Source organism: Gymnoscopelus microlampas (genome assembly GCF_963454915.1).
Source record: "Gymnoscopelus microlampas genome assembly, chromosome: 9".
NCBI classification, from domain to species: domain Eukaryota; kingdom Metazoa; phylum Chordata; class Actinopteri; order Myctophiformes; family Myctophidae; genus Gymnoscopelus; species Gymnoscopelus microlampas.
The window spans coordinates 26206585-26230136 of record NC_139946.1 but is presented as its reverse complement, the minus strand read 5'-3'; the positions used below and the strand labels follow the sequence as shown (position 1 = coordinate 26230136).

At 41.2% G+C, this 23552-nt stretch overlaps 1 protein-coding gene across 2 annotated transcripts in view; it reads right to left on the bottom strand.

Annotated features, from left to right (window-relative positions):
* The window catches only part of osbpl1a (oxysterol binding protein-like 1A), a 28696-nt gene that overhangs the window by 4232 nt on the left and 912 nt on the right, over positions 1-23552 (bottom strand). For both annotated transcript variants that reach the window (XM_084067052.1, XM_084067053.1), the window contains exons 2-25: positions 22678-22807; positions 21571-21656; positions 21372-21446; positions 21081-21192; positions 20639-20724; positions 19736-19880; positions 18472-18539; positions 17890-17934; positions 17706-17779; positions 17297-17360; positions 16930-17031; positions 16346-16468; positions 15735-15816; positions 15200-15306; positions 10669-10831; positions 8783-8960; positions 7456-7531; positions 5806-5940; positions 4583-4680; positions 3456-3638; positions 3211-3318; positions 1902-1991; positions 1026-1152; positions 395-508 (exon numbers count right to left, since the gene is read on the bottom strand). In XM_084067052.1, the coding sequence (XP_083923178.1) occupies positions 395-508; positions 1026-1152; positions 1902-1991; positions 3211-3318; positions 3456-3638; positions 4583-4680; positions 5806-5940; positions 7456-7531; positions 8783-8960; positions 10669-10831; positions 15200-15306; positions 15735-15816; positions 16346-16468; positions 16930-17031; positions 17297-17360; positions 17706-17779; positions 17890-17934; positions 18472-18539; positions 19736-19880; positions 20639-20724; positions 21081-21192; positions 21372-21446; positions 21571-21656; positions 22678-22801 (2565 nt within the window). In that variant the 5' untranslated portion in view covers positions 22802-22807. The remainder of the gene's footprint in view (positions 1-394; positions 509-1025; positions 1153-1901; positions 1992-3210; positions 3319-3455; positions 3639-4582; positions 4681-5805; positions 5941-7455; positions 7532-8782; positions 8961-10668; positions 10832-15199; positions 15307-15734; positions 15817-16345; positions 16469-16929; positions 17032-17296; positions 17361-17705; positions 17780-17889; positions 17935-18471; positions 18540-19735; positions 19881-20638; positions 20725-21080; positions 21193-21371; positions 21447-21570; positions 21657-22677; positions 22808-23552) is intronic.

Sequence of the window (23552 nt, the reverse complement as noted above, 5' to 3'; positions counted from 1 at the left end):
GATGTCATGATCCAAGGAATCCAGGTGAAAGCAATTTTGATTGTATGACACATAGTTCAAGAGTTATAGGCCAAAAGGTGAAGTGTGTGATTATAGCACCAACATGAGGCCGCTTATAGCTGCTCATAAAATGAAGCGCGCGCGCACACACACACACACACACACACACACACACACACACACACACACACACACACACACACACACACACACACACACACACACACACACACACACACACACACACACACACACACACACACACACACACACACACACACACACACACACACACATGGATGGACTGACATGGGCGAAAACATAGTCTCCGGTCTTATGCCGTCCGGCCTGGCGGAGTTAATAAGCTGTCAGCATTAGAGTGTCGGTCTCTTACCTCAACAGAGTTGGCTGGTCTGGGAGGCATTCTCCAGAGAAGCTGGCTGCCTGGAATAACCTCCACGGTCTCTGTGTCTGGTTGAAGCACATCCTCAGCCTCCTCACCAGAGCCCTGGACATCAGGACACATTCATGTGCATCAGCAGCAGTGGTGGACAAAGTATATACTCCAAGTAAATACTAGTATTCAAAAGTACAAATTCAAATGTACATGTTCTTTTTAACATCAATGGATTGCTGTATTGAAATGTAGAACTTTTAAAACAAAATGTAAAAAATAAATACATCTAAAAGTTTTTTTTTTTTTTTAATCTACAAGCTCTCACTGTGACCCGTTGTGAGCTTGTAGATTGGCTAAATAAGACGGGTATGATGATAAACAAATTATGGTGTGGCATTAATATAATAATACAAATGCCTAGGTGATCTATATTTCTATTATACGCCAATGATGTCATAAATGTATGCATCAATATATTCCTGGTGTATTTGATCATTCGCCCTTTTTTTATTACTTCAAACCTGGTGCCCCTATTTTGGACATTACAGACAAAGATTTTCAAAAATGAAACAATTAACAATTAATTGTACAACAAAGTATACAGGGCTTAAGTGGTTCACGCGCATACCGATTTAGCGGGTTTCTTCTCTTCTGCTTCCTTCTTGTCGTTTCTCTTATGTGCTTCAAAGGCAGCAGGGTCAACTATGTACATGCATTCTGTCCATTTCCCATACAGAGCACACAGCTTCTTTTTGCTGTGGAAAAACAAACACAAACTCAGGCCCCCCGGAGTAATGCATTCCAGTCCACTGTAGTCAGTTGGAATAGACAGAACGGTCATTTCCAAACTAGTGCAGTTTGGAAATCAGCTGCATATCAGTATTTTGTATGTAAAAGAATGCCCTACTTCATCGTACAAGAGTGTTGCACAAAATTAGCAAAAATAGTCGCGACGCGTTGAGCTTGTAGATCTGCTATTTTCGCTATATAAAAAATTGCTTTTTTTTAAGTGAAAGTGTTTCTGTGTTTTTATTAAATTTGAACCAATGAAAAGTATTAACAAGAGCATGTGACTAAAGAATAACTGAATTGAATCCATCTTTATTACATTTCAAGTAACAGTTTTGGACATACTGTACAAGGTTTCAACCTCACATTGATCGTGTTTAACTTATCAATAAAAATAAAATAAAAAAAAAGTTATACTAAGATAAATGTCCTTTTACAAATATACAGTAGGCCAACATTTCTGCAGTAGTTGGACAATGTACATGAGATTGCTTTTTATCAATATTAAGTACATATTGATTAGATACAATGGTTGAATATCACAGCTATATAACAGTCTTATAACAGTCTTTCATTTTATAAATATGTATTTATGTTATCATAAAGTAATACCATAAGCCAATAAAGCATGTAAGCACTACTGTTGCACTGGTGATGTCACTTACGTTACGTACTTATGTTTGTTTGCTTATGTTGATTTGAGTCGAAAAAATACCTTTTGTCCAGAATATAGCCTTCAACTTTGTGCAGTTCCTTGCCAAAGAGGCCACATGGTTTGAAATTCAGGCAGCACCTTTCACCAGTTCTGGGTAAAAATGCAGAAATAACAGCACAGTCATACTTTTCCTTTTTCCAGTCATACAACAAAGCTTCCTCATTTTTTACATTTCTTCTCTTAGTTTGCGGGACAAACTTCCTCAACAAGTCTTTGACTTCAGAAGTGTCAGTGCTCGTCTACAGCAGATAACGTGCACTTTCATATGAGATGTTTAAGTATGGTGTCTAATACAAGACACAAGCTATAGACTGTCTACACAGTCAAATAAATAATCAGTGTTAATTTAACTCTGAGAATGTGCAAATGGATTCCATTTGCACATCATTTAGTAGCAGTGTACCAACCAAGCACATTCCCAGGTGTAACTCTGAATTCACACCAGCTGTGGTATTTCGCTGCTGTGTGTAAGCGGAGAGGTTCAGTGCCTTGTCTATGGAGAGGAGCGATCGCCGCTTTCCCCACTGCGGCAGGAGGCGGAGCCAGCAAAAGTCAAAGTTGAGAAAAATTCCACTTTGCAGCCGTCGCTGTGTGGTGAGTCAGAGCGGCAGCCAATCAGTAGCGCTCTGTACTCTGAAGTAGGCGTGGACACGGCGTATACACTCGACACCACAGAAACGGACTACTCTATAGCAGTAGCGAATATTGGGTGGCAGTGGCTCAGGGGGTAGAGCGGCCGTTTGTGAAACGGAAGGCTCACGTTCCTGGCTGGCTCCCACTGGGTTAGTGTCGAAGTGTCCTCGAGCAAGACACTGAACCCTAAACCGCTCCCGATGAGCAGGTTGGTGCCTTGCATGCTTTCCTCCACTGTCAGTGTGTGAATGTGTGTGTGAATGGGTGAATGTAATGCACATTGTAAATTACTTTGGATAAAGGTGCTACAGTATATACAATGCACCATTTATTATATTGATAAAGTTTTAAACTAGCAGTTGTAAGTGTGAAACTAATCAAGGTTGAGCAACAACATGGTCTATTTCTTACCTAATAAATCATTTACACACAATCTGCCAGAAACAATCTGTACAGTCTGTACATCTCCTCTCTGAGTGTGAGTGTGTCCTGCTGGCGCAGCTGCTCGCTTTGATCCACTCTGAGCACCGGAGCGCTCACTTGAGCAAAACTTGCTTACGAGGGTGTCACCCATACCTCAGACATTTATTGCATTTTGCACATTTCTGCACTAAGGATTCGCTTGCAGCCTACTGGTGTGAGTTCAGCATAACAGTGTTGGTTTGCATGTCCTTACTTGTGGTTAATCACCTCCATTGAACCATACTGCTCAATCCACAGCTGGCCCACAATGATGTTGTGGACACAACATGAGGGGTTTGTCCATGTGTAGGCTTCGTTGTACCTGGGGAGACAACGGTGAGAACGGAATCGTGGCAAACATCTGGTCCAAATCACTGTAAAAGTAGCATAATGTGCCGGTGCGTTGATTTCAACCAAAGCCTTTCAAAAACGTTGGTTAATTTGTTCTCTTTCTCTCACTTGGGCAGCTCCAGCGTGATGACGCCCTTCGGTTCGGCTTCCACGCTTTTGCCCCAGAACTTGAGTTTGGGGTAAATGGAGCCGTGGAAGACGAAGTCTTGCTTGAGGCCCTCAGCGTGGAAGGCGCTGACGGGAGGGTGGTGGCTGACTTGCTCCGATATCAACCTGAAGCCCAGGTCCTCTCTGACGGATTGACAGAGAAACAATTGAAAACAACAACAAAATCCATAACTTTCCTGTCCTGTCTGGGATGTGAACCATGCGAGTGCCAAAAGTTCTACATGCTGAGCTAATACAGAATGCTAGTTTGGGCAGAGCATTGGTTCTCAAACGTTTTAATTTCAAGGATCCCCAGAACTCGGAGAGTGTACAAATGGAGCCAAAGACGGGTCCATTTGGCTCCATTTGTACACTCTCAGAGCAACAGACCTGCAAGGTCCATTTAGAACCCTGAGGGTCCCTGGGCCCCACTTTGAGAACCACTGGGGCAGAGGATAATAGCGTTTGGCTTTTGAGCTTCTTGCAATACCGCTTGTCAACCAGTAGGTGTCCTACTCAAACACAGGATGTAAACTTCTCGATAAAAGAGAAGGTAGAATAACCACGACCACTAGTGATGAGCGGGTCGGGTTTTTTCATGACCCGCCCCGCCCCGCCCCGCGACGGAACCCAACCCGCCTCAACCCACCCCGCGAACCCATATATAAATCTATGGCTCAACCCGCCCCGCGACCCGCGATTTTTTTTTTAATTTTGTAAAATCATGGTCAGAAAAGAATCCCCAAGTATATTCAAACTGTTTTATTGTTATTATTCTTATTCTTATTAGGAATACAGACAAAACAAGAGCATGTGATTATTTTTATTTTTTTTGCGTGTGAGAGCGGCTGACCCGCTTACCCACAGCCCGCATAATTGCCTCTGAAATTCTGACTCGACCCACCCGCGCCGCGGGTTGACCCACGGGTTACGGGTCGACCCGCTCATCACTAACGACCACCATAGTTGTTAGTTAACATACTCCAACAGATTGATTAAAATATAATTTTCTTCACTAAAACAAATAACGGTTTGCAGCTTTAAGTACATAAACTGTGTTGAACACATGCTGTGCATTTCCCTCTTACCTGACCAGCTCGTAGGTTTCTCCAAGTAGTGGGTTGAAGGGTTTACCGGTCCGCTCCCACTGGGAGGCCACGGCCGAAACTGCAAACGCCGCTACACACTGCAGGCACATACAACATCACTACATATGAATGCAAGGCGAAAATCCATAGCCTACTACGGTTATTGTGCAATTAAAGGAAGTGTTCACCCACTGTCTGGTGTGCACACAAAAGCACGAGTAGACATGTTTTTAAGTGAAAAACCCCTATAAGTCACCTAATCCTGTTGTAACTTTCTGTTGCAGTGAGGCTGGTTCTGAGACAAGTCCACATGCTCTAGGAGCAGAAAGAAAGCTTTCTTTATGTGCAGCACATTATTGTGTCTACAGTTTGTGTCTACAATGTGTGCACTGAGACCATCTTTTATATTATTATTTGCCAGTTTACATGCAGCTGTGGGCCGATTGAGAGCCTCTGTTCATCCCTGCAGCAATAAAGCTACTGTTCATGGAGCTATCCTCGTGTTATGTTCCTCATTTCACCCTGGGCTTGGTCACAATTGGTCACAATTACAAACTATGCATAGTCTTAATGGGTAATGAGTGTGGTGCTATCAACACTTCGCTCACATTCAGCAAATGAACATTTGAAAGCCATTGCTAACTGACAACCGGAACAAAGCCTTCATTGTGTCAATTACTGCACAGTTCTCGTATTTCAAGTCCTCGTGCTTTTTCTTTTCTTTGTTTTGATTGGTGTGTCTGCTATGTAAAAATACAATATTTAGGAAAAAAGACGAAACTGGAAAAAATAAACTACAGAACTGTACTGGGAAACTATATAAAACTACAGAACTTTGATCAATACAGCTCACAACTCATCACATCAAGATATGTAGAGCAGTGGTTCTCAAAGTGGGGTCCAGGACTCCAGGGACCCTCAGGATTCCTTGAGGGGGTCCAAATGGACCCTTACATACCCGTAACTCTGAGAGTGTACAAACGGAACCAAAAGGACCCGTCTTTGTACATTCTCAGAGTTATGGAGGTCCCTTAACCCATTAAGACCGGGGACGCATCTGCGTCTCATTTTAAGATTTCTTTGGGCTATTTTTGAAAAATCTTGAAAAAATATTTTCCAGATTTAAAAAAAAAAACTGTTGAGATTTAGACATTTTTTAAGAATCGACTCAGGTCTTAATGGGTTAAATTAAGAGGTTTGAGAACCACTGATGTAGAGGATACCTTCATCCTCTCAATAGAGTCTGGGGAGGCGATGGCCTGGTGGATGAGGTAGGTGTGTTCCATGTACTCTGTGAGACGCTGCAAGAAGCTGAGGGGCTCATTGAAGATCACTGGCATCGTAATCTTGGAGAGCTCCTAAACATTGGTCGAAGTGAGAAAAAGAACCCCTGAAACACTTTGGTTGTTTTCAACAGAACAAATTCTATGACAGCTAGTCAATAGAACAAATTCTATGACAGCTAGTCAATAGAACACATTCTATGACAGCTAGTCAATAGAACACATTCTATGACAGCTAGTCAATAGATAAGCTACAGTGTGCAGCCATGGATCAGCTGCACAGAAGATGCAGCGATGACGGATGCTATGAAAAGTACAATTTAAAAAATCACGTTTTATGAACATCCCTAATGTAATTTGGTGACAAAAGAAAGCATTGGTTGGAGCTAAATGAAGGATTAGTGTGCACACAAGGCTCTATATATTCCCTGCCCTCCTGGGAAGCCAGCAATCAAGCAAGATTCTGACATGGCTGAACCCTTTCATGCTCTAAGCACTGAAACCATAACAGGAATACAAATGTTTCAGTACATTAAGTGTGTAGTTCTTTCGTAGGCTACATTTTGTAAGTGTCAACTTAAAGGTAGGGCAAGTGATATTTTTGGGTTAAAACAAAAAGTATTTTGTTAAAAGGTTATATATAGAGGTTGCTATAGAGTGTTTGTTCAGTAACAGGAGTCTCCCCTTCTCTCCAGCTCTTTAATAAACAGAAAATTCATTTTCCGGTAGGTGTCAAAATCTCAGCCAATCAGGAGAAAGTACCCATTTTTAAGCTTCATTTTTATAGTGTTCCAGTTCCAATTTTGTCTGCTCATTTCTTAGTGTCATCACTTCCAATTTCACTTGTTTAATCTATATCTTGATTGAGTTCTCTATCCTGATTGGATAACATTGGAAATGAAACTGAAACTGAAACGAAAATGCATTTTCTGTTTTATAAAGAGCTGGAGAGACAAGGAGACTCATTTTACTGAACAAACACTCTATAGCAATGAGTACTATCAGAATATAGAGCTATTTAACACTTATTTTAACCAAAGAAAATCACTTACCCTACCTTTAAAGAATAAGTGATATGTTTTTGTACAAAACAAAAAAAGTGTAGTTAAAAGTTTATATCTCTATATTCTGATTCAGGTGGTAATACCAATGTGATCCAATCAGGAGAGAGAACCCCACAAAGATCATTTCCATTCATCCATTTATCTTCAACCGCTTATCCAGAGTCGGTCGCGGGGGCAACAGTTCCAGAAAAGACCTCCAGACTGAGAGTTCCGAGTTTTGCTTGCTCATTTGTTTTGTTTCAGCACTTCCAATTTCACTTGTTTATCCTGAATCCTGTATGAGTTCTCTCTCCTGATTCGACAAAATTGGTATTCCGACCTAAAAATGTATTTTCCGTTTACCAAATAGCTGGAGAGATGGGGATACCCCTGTTACTGAACAAACACCCTATGGCAATGATTATAATCGTAATATCGGAATATAGAGCTATTTAACACTTATTTTAACAACAAATATCCCTTACACCACCTTCAACATCTTATACTGTATCATTTATACTTGATTGTGTATTGAATGAAAGCTTACCATTCCAATGCATTTCCTGAGGATGCTCCAGATGCTAAAGTCATTTCTTGAGAACATAGGTGCAGGTAAACTGGTCCTGAACACAAAACGCGCACACACACACACACACACACACACACACACACACACACACACACACACACACACACACACACACACACACACACACACACACACACACACACACACACACACACACACACACACACACACACAAAATAAGGCTTTATGAAGTGTGCCGACTTCTACAACTGATGAAATGTGACTACTCAGTATATGAACAGATTAAATGTGCCAGACATGTAATGGATGCAACGTTCATATCTTATTCAAGCGAATACAGTCTCCAGTCCAAAACAAAAGGCTGTAGTGTAGTTTCAGGTGCAGGTAATGCTGACACACTGGACCAGCGCCCAGACTGATAGCCAACACCCAAACGCAAGGTGTTAAGGCTAATTTATGCTCCGTCGCACAACGGTGTCACGCGCCAAATCTAGCAGACCTACAAACTCACGACGCGTCACGGATGCGACGCGTCGTGGGTTTGTAGGTCTGCTATTTTCGCTGTTAAGGGCACATTGCCGTGGCTCAAACCTGGGACCTGTCGTTTCCCAGGCGGCCTCTCTACCCATTCAGCTATGGCCGCCCATAAAGTAATATTGCCTGAAGCTCATAGTGCCATATCACCCCTGACCAAGAGGGGATGCCTTTTTTGGGCAGAGTGGTAAACATGAAAGTTATGGATTGCAGCTTTCATCCAAGTCAAGAGACTATTATGCATATCTATTTAAACCTATTTAAGTTTGAAGGTTAATCTTTTTTTCTTATATTTTTAGACCGACATGTGCATCTACTAATACATATAATAATATATAATAAAAGAGACAAAATGTGTGAAAAAGCGTTCAAACTAGTGGCCAAATCTGTAAAGCTTGAACCCAGCTTCCAACAGCCACAATGGAGAGATTAGTCGACACAGGAGCGTGCCGAGTTCCGATTATTGCATTACACACACTGTGACCTCATCAATGTTTTACGCCACCCAGATCAGTCCCCTCAACGCAAGCCTTTCTCTGGACTCCAGCGCGCCGGCCCACTCTCTAAATTATTCACACTTTGACTTGGCAAGACCTTCAGTAAAGACGTGAAAAGTGTTAATTTAACCCTGAGAGTATTTATTTTCACTCCCGGGGGTAGAATTATCTCTCCGGATTTTACTACGTAGTTTAAAAACATAGCTAGGCCAACTCGTCCACTTTGAAAACGCAGACACACATACACACACACACACACACACACACACACACACACACATGCAGCTGCTGACCTATGTTCCTCCAGGACTCCGTTAGGTTGAGCCTCTTCCTCGTTGCCATGGTGATGGTCTTGTAACATGCTGGTGGGGCTGCTGCGGTTGCTGCTGAACAGGACGGAGCCTTCCTCCTCGTCAAAGGAGTTGCTGGCCACTGTCTCAAAGCCGCTCAGGGAATGCTCTGACTCTGACTCTGAGACAAACAGCCACACAGCACACATGCATGCACAGGTTTATGTGCTAGGAATGTCACACCTAGTTAAGACAGGTCGTTGCTATACTGTAACACTAGCAATGTGTAGGTAGTGTAAGAGGTCCAACAATATGGATCTGCCATGTTGGCATAGATACGTTACACACAGCAAAAGAAAGAGTTAAAGGTAGTGCAAGTGATATTTTTTGGCTAAGACAAAACATTTTTTGTTTAAAATATTCTGATAGTAATCATTGCTATGGTGTGTTTGTTCAGTTACCGTCTTTCCAGCTCTTTATTAAACAGAAAATACATTTTCAGGAAGGTTGACAATTTAAGCCAAAAAAGGAGAGAGTACCGATTTATCTGGTAAAATGTTATAGTGTTCCAGTTCCAATCTTGTCTGCTCATTTCCTGCTCACTTCCAATTTCACTTGTTTATCCTTAAGTCTGTATGAGTTCCCTCTCCTGTTTGGATAAAATTGGTATTCTGATGTGAAAATGCATTTTCTGTTCACTAAAGAGACCCCTGTTACAGAACAAACACTATAGCAATCATTACTATCAGAATATAGAGCTATTTAACACTTATTTTAACAACAAAACATCTCTTACACCACCACCTACTTTTTTCTTTTGCAACAGAGTAACAGAGCAAATTAGATAAACAAATTGTCTGTTAAACACATGTGCTTTCCTTTTATTATTGTTGTTGTCAAACGTTATAAGCTTCTGCAAACACAAGTGAATATGATAAACTGATAACATAACATAAGACATTTTTAATCCAACGTTGCAATAGCGTAACCAAAGTTACTCATTGACTTAACATTGTTTTGTTTAAATAAAGGCTTATCACAATTCCCGTTGTCAGGAATGAACCAAGTCTCTCTCTCTATATATTTCTTTTACATTTTATTTGGTTGTCATGCAAGTATTCCAACAAAGATACAATTAGCTGTTGTGTGAAATGGCTTCAAGTAGCTCTAGCACAACATTCAAAACACTTGTAACATGAGGAGCCATGTTGACACCAAAGCCATCCACCACACAAGACAGTGTTCCAGTGCCACATTAAGGTGTAGGGGTGCAACAGTTACAAAATAATCGACAATAAAACAATCGATTAGAAATCAATCCCTATTTTAGGCATGCCATTATACTGTAGGTGAAAAAACGTTAAAAAATAGTGAACTGATCTACAAGCTCAAAACTTGTCGCATCGTGACACATTGTGTGCTTGTAGATCCGCTATTTTCCACTATTTGTGCATGACACTGTTGTGCTACGAAGTATAAAGTAGGGCTTAAGAGGTTAATCGATTCATTGATACCAGTGGTTCTCAAAGTGGAATCCAGGGATTCTCTGAATCGATTAACCATTGCAATAAATTAACCCTTACAAGTCTGTAACTCTGACAGTATACAAATGGAACCAAATGGACCCTAACAGGTCCATTTGGTTCCATTTGTATACTGTCAGAGTTAAGGGGGAGACTTTGAAATTTAAAAACCATTGAGAACCATTGATATATTGAAAATAAAAGACTAGAATAAAAAGTGCTTCTCCATTAATCAAAAAAGTCATCAATAGAATAATCGATAAGGAAATACTCGATAGTTTCAGCCCTATAAAAGGTGAACAACGGAGCCCTTCTCAAAACTCTTCCATCATCAGCCGTGTAGTTTTAATCAAACAGTTGACTCACCAGACACGGCGTCGTAGAACTCATCCTCGCTGAGGGCGCTGCGCGGAGACGACCCCTTGACGACGGATTGCTCAAGTTCGTGATGCTCTGTGGCCAGTGTCTGCAGCGCCTCCGACAAGATCTTATTCTTCTCCACCTCCTGCTCCAGTTTCAGACTGCGCACCTGGACACACACACACAAATGCAGACACGCATCCGCACGAACACACACGCATGCACACGCGCACGCACACACACAAACACGAACAGCAAGCAGTCAACAGTCAACACACACCTGTGATAAAGTCACAGTTGAAAAGAATGTGTAACACTCAACAAATGACTCATGACAAATAACTGCAGACAATAAGAATTACCAGCCGATACCAAATCCAGTTCCAGGGATTAATGGGAACATGGGAAAATGTCAGCGCATCACGCTCAGCATCCAGCAGTCTAGCGTGGAATTTGTTTGTTGTTTCCCAACTAATGGGTCAAGACCCATTTCTGGGTCATGCAACCGCTTTTATGGGCCACGAGTAGCCTAAATAACCCCTTTTTCAGATCTTAAAAAACAAAAAAATCTAAAACAAAATCAGAAGGAAAAACGTTTATAAAAAAAAAAATGAAATAAAAATAAATAAATACAAATCCATGAATAAATACAACACTTGTAAGAAATAGTGAAAACAGCAGATCCACAAACTCGCAATGAGACAAGTTGTGAGCTTGTAGATCAGCTATTTTCAGAACCCCTGGTGTAAATATACACAGCATGGTGACACCCTGATAACCTCTCTGCTACAGTATGTCCTCTGAGATAACAGACATCATGGACGGAGACGGCAGCATCACAGGGCCTCTAGATGGGACCCAGCGCTGAGAGAGACATGTTTTCTCTGTAACGGAGGACAAGGTATCCTGAAGCGGCCATCTCAGATGGCTCGGCTGACAACCTGACTCCTTTGGACGAGAGGAGATCAAATGACAGCTGTGGACTTGGAATATGAACCGTTTGCCAAATCTCTCATTTAGGCATCAGAGCGGAAAACATGAAGATGTGTGCTCATTCTTCAATGTAGTGGTGCTACGGTAAATCGATTTAATCGATTATTTAAAAAACATCGATAATCGAGTTGAATAAAATAAATGTGATTCGGGAGAAAACAATTCTTAGAACGAAAATGGCAGATCTTCAAGCTCACAATGCGCTGCATCAGTATTAGAATTTGTTTTGCATTGATTTGTTTATATCAAAGACATAAATGATTTAAAGACTGTGCGTCTCGAATATTCCATTAATTGAATTTGATAATCGCAAAGAAAATAAGCAATAGTTGCAGCCTCATTCTTCGATGATTCCCTTAGTAATGGATACTTTCAAGTGTGTCTGTTGACATCATATCAATCACGAATTACTATGATAATGTGTTTGAACAAAGAGTGTAAAATAGACTATATGGAAGAGGGAGCCGGGGGGCTTTTGTTTATGTCCTAAGTCATGTCAGAAGATACGTGGAAGACTTATTTGTTATGTGGTACACTTCCCAGAGAGTGACAAAGATAGTAGCCATGCATGGCAATACTGAACAGAGAGAAAGATTTATATGGCGTGGTTGCATGCATGCATTCTGATTGAGTAACTGAAATAAAAATGAATATTGAAAACATATTAGAAAGTCTTACATGGTGCCATCTTGTTTACTCCTACAGAGCCAGCCACATTGCTAGTCATATCAGCAGCTGTGAGTCATCTCAGTGAGGGAATTCCAGCTGCCCTGAACTGCATTTAAACACTCTTGCATACCTTAATTAGATCTTATCAGTGAGTGACATTTGCAATCAGTGCAGTTCGACGTGTTCTGCCGTTGACACCTTCCTGTACACCGCTAACAATGGAACGCTGGAATCCGTACCAGTTCCTTGAATTCCATTCAAGTCAACAAAGGGGTACAGAGGAAGTATAAGGACACAGGACTGCCTACGTACAGTATGTGTGACCATGACCACTACAGTCTTTACATCTGTTAATTTAAACAGCACTCTCTCTCTTTTTTTAGCCCTTTTTCTCCCCAATTTAGTCGTTATACCAATTGATTCCACCCCACACACATTTTGGGTGCTGTTGTCACTGCTGTTGTATCCTACTGGCTCACCTGCCAGTGAGGAGCCCCCACCGGGAGGACGTAGAGCCTTCGTCCTACTCCTCCCGCCCAACATTCCCTGCTGACAGGTGCCGCCCAGCCCGTAGGAGTATGTGTAGTGACAAATATCACCCTCCCCTCCCCGCCCGCCCGGCTTCCCTCCCCCGAACACGGGCCAATTGTGTTCCTATACCACCCGACTAAGCCGGATGCACCACGGTGGATTCGAACCCCCAGACTCCGCGGTGGTGGGCAGCTACTTTACCACTGCGTCACCCGAGCGCCCTAAACAGACCTCTCTACAAGGAGAGAGAAATAGTATTTACAGACATGCACGAACAAACTCATGCTCATGGATGTATAGTACGTGCACAAATGCCGGTCTGTGAACAAACCAATTCAAATAATAGCGTTGGCCTCCATCTACTGTAACAATGCTATTTCAACACCTCCATGCTGGAAGCACGGGAGTCCTGCATTTCATAGTCCTCTGGAATGCAATGAGGCTTAGCTCACTTATAAGCCACTAGTTTACTAGGGGTGCAACAGTCAATTGAACTAATCAATTTAATGCATTATTTAAAAGAAGTAATTGGTAATCGATACGTTTATAGAATAATCGATTAATAATCGATCCCTTAATTTGGGCATGCCATTATAGGCGAAAGGTTTCAAAGAAAGATTTTTTATTTTTTAAATAGCCGAGGGCACTGTTGTGCAACGAAGTATGAAATAACACTTGGTTAATCGATTAATTAACTTGATATATGATATTGAAAAAAAATAAAATAAACGTGATTCTCAAATAATAAAAACGGTACTGTAGGTGCACCCACCAAAATCTGTCCCTCTTCCATCCATCTCTTCACTGAGACTGAGGTATCGAACGTCTGCAGAGGAGGCCCCTCTATACTGATTGATTCACATCACATTTTCAAATGTTTTGTTGTATTTGATTGCCCATTTGTAAAATATGATTGAAATTTAAAGTTATAAATTAATTGCAATGTAAATATAGTAACCTAAATAATATTGGCATAATTCTATGCCCACAAGCAACACAATGTAGGCAATAGTCGAATAAAGGGTGTGCCTCTGTGCAAACAAAGATCAGAATAAACAGCATGCCTCTGTAACAATGTTATGAGCAGAGAGGATGATGGTAGAATAAACATGGGGCTGTCACAGATGAAGATCACAGAGGAAACACTGGAGTGTCAGTGTAGCAACTCTCAATGACGTCTCTGCTACATCATGCCAACGAGCAGGCTTTCTCTAGGCTACATGGCACCTACTTTCCTACATACAGTGCCTACTGTCGGTTCACAAGGCACATACTATGTATTAACTAGAATGTATAGAGCGATGTTTAACTGAAAAAAAGAAGAATCTGTGTTTATCACAAAATACTGTGGTGTCCTGTTCATTGTGGAATCCGCACATTTCTGTATACCTACAGTATACAGTAGGTATGACCATAAGGGACGACTCACCCACGGGTCAAAAGACCTAAAAAGAATAATAATTTAATAACTGTGAGGTGTAATTAGAATTAAACCATCTCTTCAACCTACCGTCCCTATTTTGAGCATGTCATTATAGAGGTCTCATTACAGTAGAAATCATTCAAAGATTTTTAAACATTTTCAATGTTTTTTGCCGCATTACACTACAACACGACATCAATGTTCTTGCTGTGCAATACTTACTCATACTCATTTCACACAACAAAGTATACATTAGGGCTTATGTTATGTGGTTAAAGGTGGTATAAGCAGTATTTATTTGTTAACATTTGTGTTAAATAGCTCTAAATTCCAAATGCCAAAAAGTGGGGTCTCCCCTTCTCTCCAGCTCTTTAGTTAACAGAAAATACATTTTCAGGTCAAGATACCAATTTTATCCAATCAGGCAAGAGCACTTTTACAGGATAAACAAGTTAAATTGGAAGTGATAAAACAAAAACAAATTGCAGACAAGATTGGAAATTGAAGCTGATAAGTCATCTTTGTGGGGTTCTCTATCCTTATTGGATAGAATTGGTATCCCCACCTGAAAATCTATTTACTAAAGAGCTGGAGACACAGGAGACCCCTGTTACTGAACAAACACTCCATAGCAATGATTACAATCGGATTTAGAGCTTTTTAGCAAAACTAAAGTATTTTAACAAAAATACATCATCCCTCCTAATGTGATACTTATTCCGCACTCATCCCCCCACGGACCAGTGTTCCAGGATCTTAACATTTATTAACTAAACACCGGTTCCTCCCAGTATGTAAGCAGGGGAGACCCTCATCATGCACCGTAGTAAGAGGAGGTGAAAAATAAATTGCTTGTAGCTGCTGGAACTAAACAGGCAAAAATGTGTGACGGATAGCAGTAACAGGAGACTTGACACCTACCCCTTCCTGCTTGTTGAAGAGGCTGAGACAGACGTTCAGATTGTAGCAGGTCTCGCTCGACAACACGCACACCTCACGCATTTTCTGCAGCAGGGCGGGCGGGAACCCTGAGGGGACAAAAAGGCCATAGAATGTTAACAATGAGGTGCAGTAGTATGGCAGAAATGCACTGAGGTGAAAGCGGGGCAAAGTCAAATATCAACAGCCATTTCTGTGTAACCACTTAAGCCCTACATACTTAGTCAACCAGAGTCCCCCAGGGTTCTATACTAGGTCCCTGCCATCCCCCCCCCCTGGTCTGTGGTACAACAATCAGCACATACTCACTACTTTTACAATCTGCACTTTGTTTACAACACAACACATACATATTTTGCATATTTGCATATCAAAGCAGCACATTGCAGACACTTTTGTGTATTTGGTGGCCATCTGTGTGTGGCGTTAAATCTGAATCTGCAATTCAATAAGTAGGCGTTCAAAGATAAAGACTTGGAAAAAAAACCTTAAGGAAAAAGAAAGAAAGATATTTTACGTTCTGCCAGTCCGTCTTCTTTCACCATGGAGAAGAAACTGGTCAAGTCTTTCTCCAGATTGTTGTGGCTGGCCTCTGCTGTCTGGTAACAAAGAGCAACAGCAGCAAAACGTTTACAAAAGGGAGATTCACTGTGTGGTGTCTCCTTTGGCAAAGACACCACAGAGAAAAACACCATAACTCAGGGGTTCCCAACCTTTTTCTGGATCAGGGGCCACTTGAAAATCTCGAAAGTATTCGTGGCCACTGGCCCACCCATATGACCACTTAGAAACTTCTAACAGCCTGCCGTGTTAAGTGGTCAGATGGGTGGGCCGCACGCATTTTCAGAGCATGTTTATTCTAATGATCAATCAATCAGTTGTGTTCCGGCTTGGATCAATGGAACCAACATACTAGTATACTTAAAGTTCTTATTTATTGGTATCATTTTTCAAGATTTTGAAGAGAAAAATGCCATGTCATTTTTAACACTAGAGGACATAGTGACATAATGACGTGGTCTGCCGGTCCGCCCGCTGACCGGTCCTCCCTTACCCCAATTTTAATATAAGATTTAGTTTTTATATTCATGCTATATAATCATTAAAATGGTAGTTTATTATGGCCACCTGCAGTGAGTCTGTGAGGCCACTCAGTGACATCATTTCCTCCTCGTCCTCCTCGCTGCTCTGCTCCTGGGAGCAATAGTGTGTACTGTACGCAGAGTGCTCCTCCAGAGCCTCCAACCACGCCTAGGAGACATTGAGCTCTTTCCATTAGTGTCAACTACTGTAGGGCTGGGGAAAAAATATATAAAAGAAACACACCTACTAGGCTGGGTGCTGGATCAAAATCTAAAAAAAAAACAATAATATCTGCACACCAATACAGTACTCCCATTTGACAAATTTATTATGTAAGGTTTCCAGCCTCAGGGCTCTTCCTCAGACCTTTGAGGAAGGCCAAAGCAGGCCATTAATCATTTAATACTTTCAAAATGTCTTATTTTATTTTTCAACAGATTAATGTATACAGATAAATGGACAATTATGCAAAAATAATTGCGATTATCTCATATAATTGCGAACAAGCAATTATGTAATAATTGTGACAGGCCTAGTGTCTGCAAACAAAGTTCCAACGTGTTGTGAACAGTGAACACCCATTGATCCCTGAGAGGGAGGAGAGAGACAAACAAACACACTTGTCTTACCTTTCTTGTAGCCTCTGGGTCATTTTTAGGTGAAACTTTGAAATGATGTAAGCTGTCATCAAAGCACTTGAGGGTAAAAAAGCAAGTATCTTTCGCTTTGATCTGAAACAGAATAGAAAATAAAGTGTAATTTTGCTGCAGTGCTGCAGAAAAGCAAGACATCAAATCTGCAATGACATTGTAAATAATCAATAATACTCCAAAGTAATGTACGATATAATCATACATCAGCATATCCAGTGTCATGCAAAATTATATTTTCCAATTTAAAATATTTCTGACAATAACGACATGCCCAAAATAGGGACGCCAGGTTGAAAGTGGTTAAGTATGGACTATGGAGTAAAAGCTTGACAACCTGACTTACCAGACAGTGAGCCTGTGTTAGGGACTTACAACCCTGCCTTCTGGTATTGGCTGCTGCGTCTGACCTTCAACAAGACATATTACAGTGAGAGACGGAGGCAGACAGAGAGAGAGAGGGGAATAAAGAGGGAGAGAGAAAGGAAAGAATTTAAGTTAGATATTTCTAAAAGTATAAAACGTATGTGAAAACAATTAGTGGAGGTACTAAGCCTACTGGCATTGTGCACAAGAAATGTAGCATTGATCTGTCCAGCTGTTGAGATCAGCTCTGGGCACAAAGACACACAGACCGACCCTTTTATAGATGGCTAGACTCCATAAAAACAGAGTAAGGCAGAAGAGAGAGAGAGAGAGAGAGAGAGAGAGAGAGAGAGAGAGAAAGTGGTTCCCGGTTGAGAGAGGGTACATACTGTTTAGAGTACCAGGACAGGACCCCGTCCTGGAGGACCACCCAGTAGGAACGCCAGCCGAAAAACCTGGAACTCTGTGGGATGAAACTACATTAGCTTGGCATTCCTTTTCTGTCCAGCATGAAGTTTATTTCTGTTCTTTGGTGTGTATTGTTCATATTTACTGATTGACAGTGTACTGTACCTTCCACAGCAGCCCTTCGAAGATCTTGACATGACGTGTCATACCCTAAAGCAGCCAGAAGTAAGAAACACACAATAATACATCAATCATGATTCAAAACCATTTTCGTGTCGATTATGATGCACATAACCTTTTTTTCGGATTCTGAATATCATCCATGTAATTGTCCTTGTGATATAATCTGTAGGCACTTGAGTAACTCAATTGGTGTGTTGGGCTTCTAGAATATGAATGGGGGCTATATAAACCCCCCCGTAACCTTAAAGTCAATTTATGCGATGTTTAAGTGTTAAACGACTCGTCGCACAACAAAAGTGACGTCAAAATGACAAAAGGGTGTTGTGGAGGACGTTTGTTGGAGAGTCGCAGACAGTATGAATGCTAAAAACTCAGAATGTTGTGAGACGCGTAGTACGACGTGTCGTTCGACAATGTAACTTAAAGCATAAATTGACATTAGCTGGCATAGTATCAAATCTGTCATGCTACTCTCTGCTTTCTGACCTTTCTAGAGAGAACACGCATAAGGGGAAATGGACTGACCACCTGACACCTGGGGAAGACCACTGACAGGGTACTCACTCGATGGACGTTGCCTTCCAAGACTTGCGTCATCACCGTGTCATTGGCCAGATCAAATACCGTCTGACCTGGGAGATATCGACACGTCATAAACAAATATGAGATTTTAGTACATGTTGCACATCAACACACTATAGTCTCACAGTCACAGGACATGTGTATCAGAATTAAAGGTAGGGTAAGTGATTTGCTTTGGTTAAAATAAGTGTTAAATAGCTCTATATTCTGATAGTACTCATTGCTGTAGAGTGTTTGTTCAGTATTAGGAGTCTCTTTGTCTCTCCACCTCTTTATTAAACAGAAAATGCATTTTCGTTTCAGTTTCAGTTTCATTTCCAATTTTATCCAATCAGGACAGAGAACTCAATCAGGATACAGATTAAACAAGTGAAATTGGAAGTGATGACACTAAGAAATGAGCAGACAGAAATGGAACTGGAACACTATACAAATTAAGCTTAAAAATGGGTACTTTCTCCTGATTGGCTGAGATTTTGACACCTACCGAAAAATGTATTTTCTGTTTATTAAAGAGCTGGAGAGACGGGGAGACTCTTGTTACTGAACAAACACTCTATCTATAGCAATGATTACAAGTAAGACGCGCGAACGCTGGAAGCGAACGCAGCTCGAAAATATTGTGTATTTACGGACTGTGTGTGTGTGTGTGTGTGTGTGTGTGTGTGTGTGTGTGTGTGTGTGTGTGTGTGTGTGTGTGTGTGTTTTGACTGCACTCTGGCGCACTCTGTTGGTTGCACACAGGCAGTGCAGGCAGTGCACACATACTGCACACACACACACACACACACAGACAGAGACACAAGCCGAGCAGAGTTTCATAGTATGCTCCACTTGGGCGGAGGCGCGGCTTCGCCGCGCCTCCTTCCGCGTTCGCAACTATCAGAATATAGTGCTTTAACCTTTTAACAAAATACTTTTTGTTTTAACCAAAAAATATCACTTACCCTACCTTTAAGTCTATTTCATGTTAACAAAAATAAATTATTTTCAACAAGCACATAATCTGTGGTAAGCTGCGACCAGTTGGTCAGTCCCAAATATTCAAGTGCAAACCGAAATCCTGGTTGCAGCTTATCACCAAGAGAATCTGTTATTTCATAACAATGAAGTATAAATAAGCCCTGAGGAAACAGTGACGAATCATTTCAATAACAGGTCTTTTAGAAGTGCCAATAGATTAGAGTCACTAGAGCCCAGGTGGCTCTGGCTGATGAATATTAATGGTGTGATTCATCAACTGTACCGTTATTGTTCTTGATGTTGGGGTTAGCTCCACACTGGAGCAGCTTCAGGGCACACTGATTCTGGCTCCGGTAGGCAGCACAGTGGAGCGGGGTGTTCCCCAACAGATCAGTGCAGTTGAAGTCTGGTGGTTTCTTCCTGTTGAGCTACAAATAGACAAGAAATTAAGTAAATGAAAATTAACCTGGATACATCACGACAGTAACTGACACACACACGCGTGCACGCACGCACGGACGCACGGACACACACGCGCGCGTGGGCGCTCTCGCACACACACACACACACACACACACACACACACACACACACACACACACACACACACACACACACACACACACACACACACACACACACACACACACACACACACACACACACACACACACACACACACACACACACACACACACACACACACACAGTTTAGCTAAAAGCCCTGATATAATTGAGACATGAATACTAGATACAGTGCACCACATATTTAAAAAAGAAATCAGTTAGGCCTTTGCAGACAGGGTGCGATTTTTCGCAAGGAAAAAACGGACAATATCATTTTTTTAAATAACTTTAAAAGAACACCCAGTTCGATTCGTGCGTCTTTTCGCATGCGGTTAAAACCGCTGGTTAAGACGTACCCTGTCTGCAAAGGCCTTTATGGCGAGTTAAAAACATAAAAATGTCTCTAATGTAAATGTAAAATTTACATTGCATTACAATTTCTGATACACACACAACACAAACTTTCCAGCCCAACACCATGCCTTTGCTAAATTATCATCCTACACAAATATAGTAGATTTACAGTACAACAGGTAAGAATATTTGAGGGTGTCAGCATTGCAAGAGTGTAATCCAGATGTTGGCAAACACAAGGCCGACATGTGGATGTGACACTAACCAGCTGTGTTAGAGTAGAGAGGTCACCCTCCCTGGCTGCTTCCAGGAGTTGCTCCTCCAGTTTCCTCTCCTCTGTTCTCTCGGCCGCTGTCGTCAGCAAGATGAAGCGTGTTATTAATTAAAGCATCTGAATAACATGTTTATATGGTGATTCATGAGGATTAATAAACATTATCCGATGTCACACTGATTAAGCATCAGAAACAGATTTAGTTATGGAGTTTGACAAAGTACACTTCTACAAACTCGCTCACGATAACACCTCTTATGCCTGATTTATACTTTGTTGCGCATAGTGTCATGCACTAAAAATTGCCGATCTACAAGCTCACAAGGCATTGTGTCGACAACGGTGTCAGCTTGTAAAAATAAATCTGATGCTCGACACCGATGTGCAACTAAGTATATATCAGGCCTTAGAATGCAACCTTTGTCTCTCTCACCTTCCAACATGCTCCTGATCTCCGCATTGTGAGTGACATCTTTGGGTATCTGTGCTGTCCCATTGATGACAGTAGCACATGCATCATATCGTAGCAGCAGCATGACAACCTCCTGATCAATGCCGTACGTGATTGGGCCATTGACGTGATCCGAGTGAGTGATTGGTTAAATGAGGGGATGAATAAGTGCATGCACAAAATCATACCTTATTAATCACACAAGAGATGCAGAAGGTTAAGTTGACCAACTTGAATTAGACTGTAACAGTTCATGGCAATAAAACAAATTACCTTTCTCCCTGTGAAGGCAGCTTTATGCAGTGGTGTATCTCCCACGTTATTGGGTAAATTGACCACTGCTCCTGCCTGCGGTTTGTACAGAGAACACAGAGACACACAGATACATGCACACACATTATCCATGTGCACTTCTTTCAAAACCTATGCAAACATCTTCATATGTGTATATTTATAGCAAAAGTGTCTGTACCTTCAGCAACTCCTCTACAACATCTTTGTGTCCAAAGTAACAGGCGAGGTGAAGCGGGGTCCATCCCAGGTTGGACTTACTCTTGCCTGAACAAATGATACACACAGATACAGACACTTAACTACTTCAGCCCTATATTTTGTTGTGCGTGAGTAGCAAAAATAGCCGACCTACAAGCTTACAACACGTCGCAATGGTATCTCTGCATGATTGTAGGAGGGAAACACAGCCTTGACAGGCACTCATATGAAGCTTATGGCCATTGATAGACTGATACAAAGACATAGAATTCTATATAGATTTCTGAGTCCAAGAATCTGAAAGGGTTGAATCTAGAGTTTACACAAGATAATAATAATAATAATAATAAAGAAAACAAAAACCTATTCAGCACGTGGGGAAAAAACATACAAAATCAATAATTGACTAAATGAAAAGTAATTGTATTTACAGTGCCCATGCCCATGTTGTTGTTTTTTTTATATAGGCTGTCTTGTGTGTTGAAATTGGATGAATGCTTATTGATTTCATTTCCCTGCATGTATCTGAATCTTAATGGTCTCGCAATAACATACACCTCTGATTTAATCTCCCCCTGCGATAACCCCAGGCCACTGAGTCAGATCATCCACTCAGATGTTCCTCATGGTCCCAAAAACACGCCTCAAACTAAAAGGGTTTTTGGCATGTGGATGGTCCAAAACTATGGAACAGCCTCCCACTCCCAGTCAGATCTGCCCCTTATTCCCTTGACACTTTTAAATAAAGAAAGAAATACACCTCTTATCCCTCACCTTTGAATGAATTTAGACTGCTTTTCATCGCACCATCGTCTTTACCTACTGTCTTTGTTTATTGATTTTTTGTAATGTTGCTTTAATTGTCTGTGTTAATGTTGTTTACTGTCTATTACACTTTCCTATGCCGTTTTATTATGTTGTACAGCACTTTGGTCAACCGTGGTTGTTTTTAAATGTGCTAAATAAGAAAAAATAAAATAAAAAAAGAACTTGCTTCTCAATTTGCCTACGGTTAATGGATCTAATCTTTAGATATATTTTCGGTTAGTTGGCCAGCCCTACCGTCTACTGATGACATGTTGTGTACCTTTGCAGTTGATGTCAAAGTGAGCCTCCTCTTTAATCTTGGACATGAGCAGACTCTGGATGCCAGTCAGGGCTCCATTCCTGGCATGACGCAGAAACTGCTCCTCAGGGTCCGGGTCCTCCATGGACCCCTGCAGAAGAACAATTAAACAACCAAGCTTTCATCAGGGTCGTTTTCATCTTACAATGTAGGAACACCGTTGTGCACATGCCAAAGGTTTGACAGTATTTCTCATCAATTATCCTATACTAAAATTGCCTAATGGGTGGACGTCACAAACATAACACCCAGACTTGCAACGCAGTACAGCAGTGTTACAGCAGTGTTTAACACTTCAAATGGCCATAACTTAATGACCATTGCTCTGACTAGCGCAATACAGTGATTTCTGAAAATCTGGTGGTCTAAAAATTCAGTTTCTGACTAATGTCTAATCTATGGCTTTGTGTTATTAGTCAAAAACAATATTATGGGTGTTAAGATCCTTCTGGATGTATTTCTACATACCTACCAGATTTAGGAAGGCACAATAGTGTTGATATAAAGCAACCTCTTAAAAGTTCTCAAAATGTAAATCTACAGTTTTTTCCTCGAGTGTCTACTGCATATTCAGAAAATACATGCTTTCCTATGTGCATAAGCACTACAAATACAAGGTAACATGATGTGCTCTACTGCCAGTAGACAAGGAGATTTCCAAACCACACTGTCACAGAGTAAAACGAGGAAACCAGCATACATTCACGCATAAAAGTAAGTCACTGCTTTTCCTTTATGCAGCTTAAGCCCTGTTATTCATTCTGTTACAACAGCCCTACTAGTGTTATGCCCCCAAAAAAGCGTAGGCCTATTTTGACAATATTGTGGATTGTCAC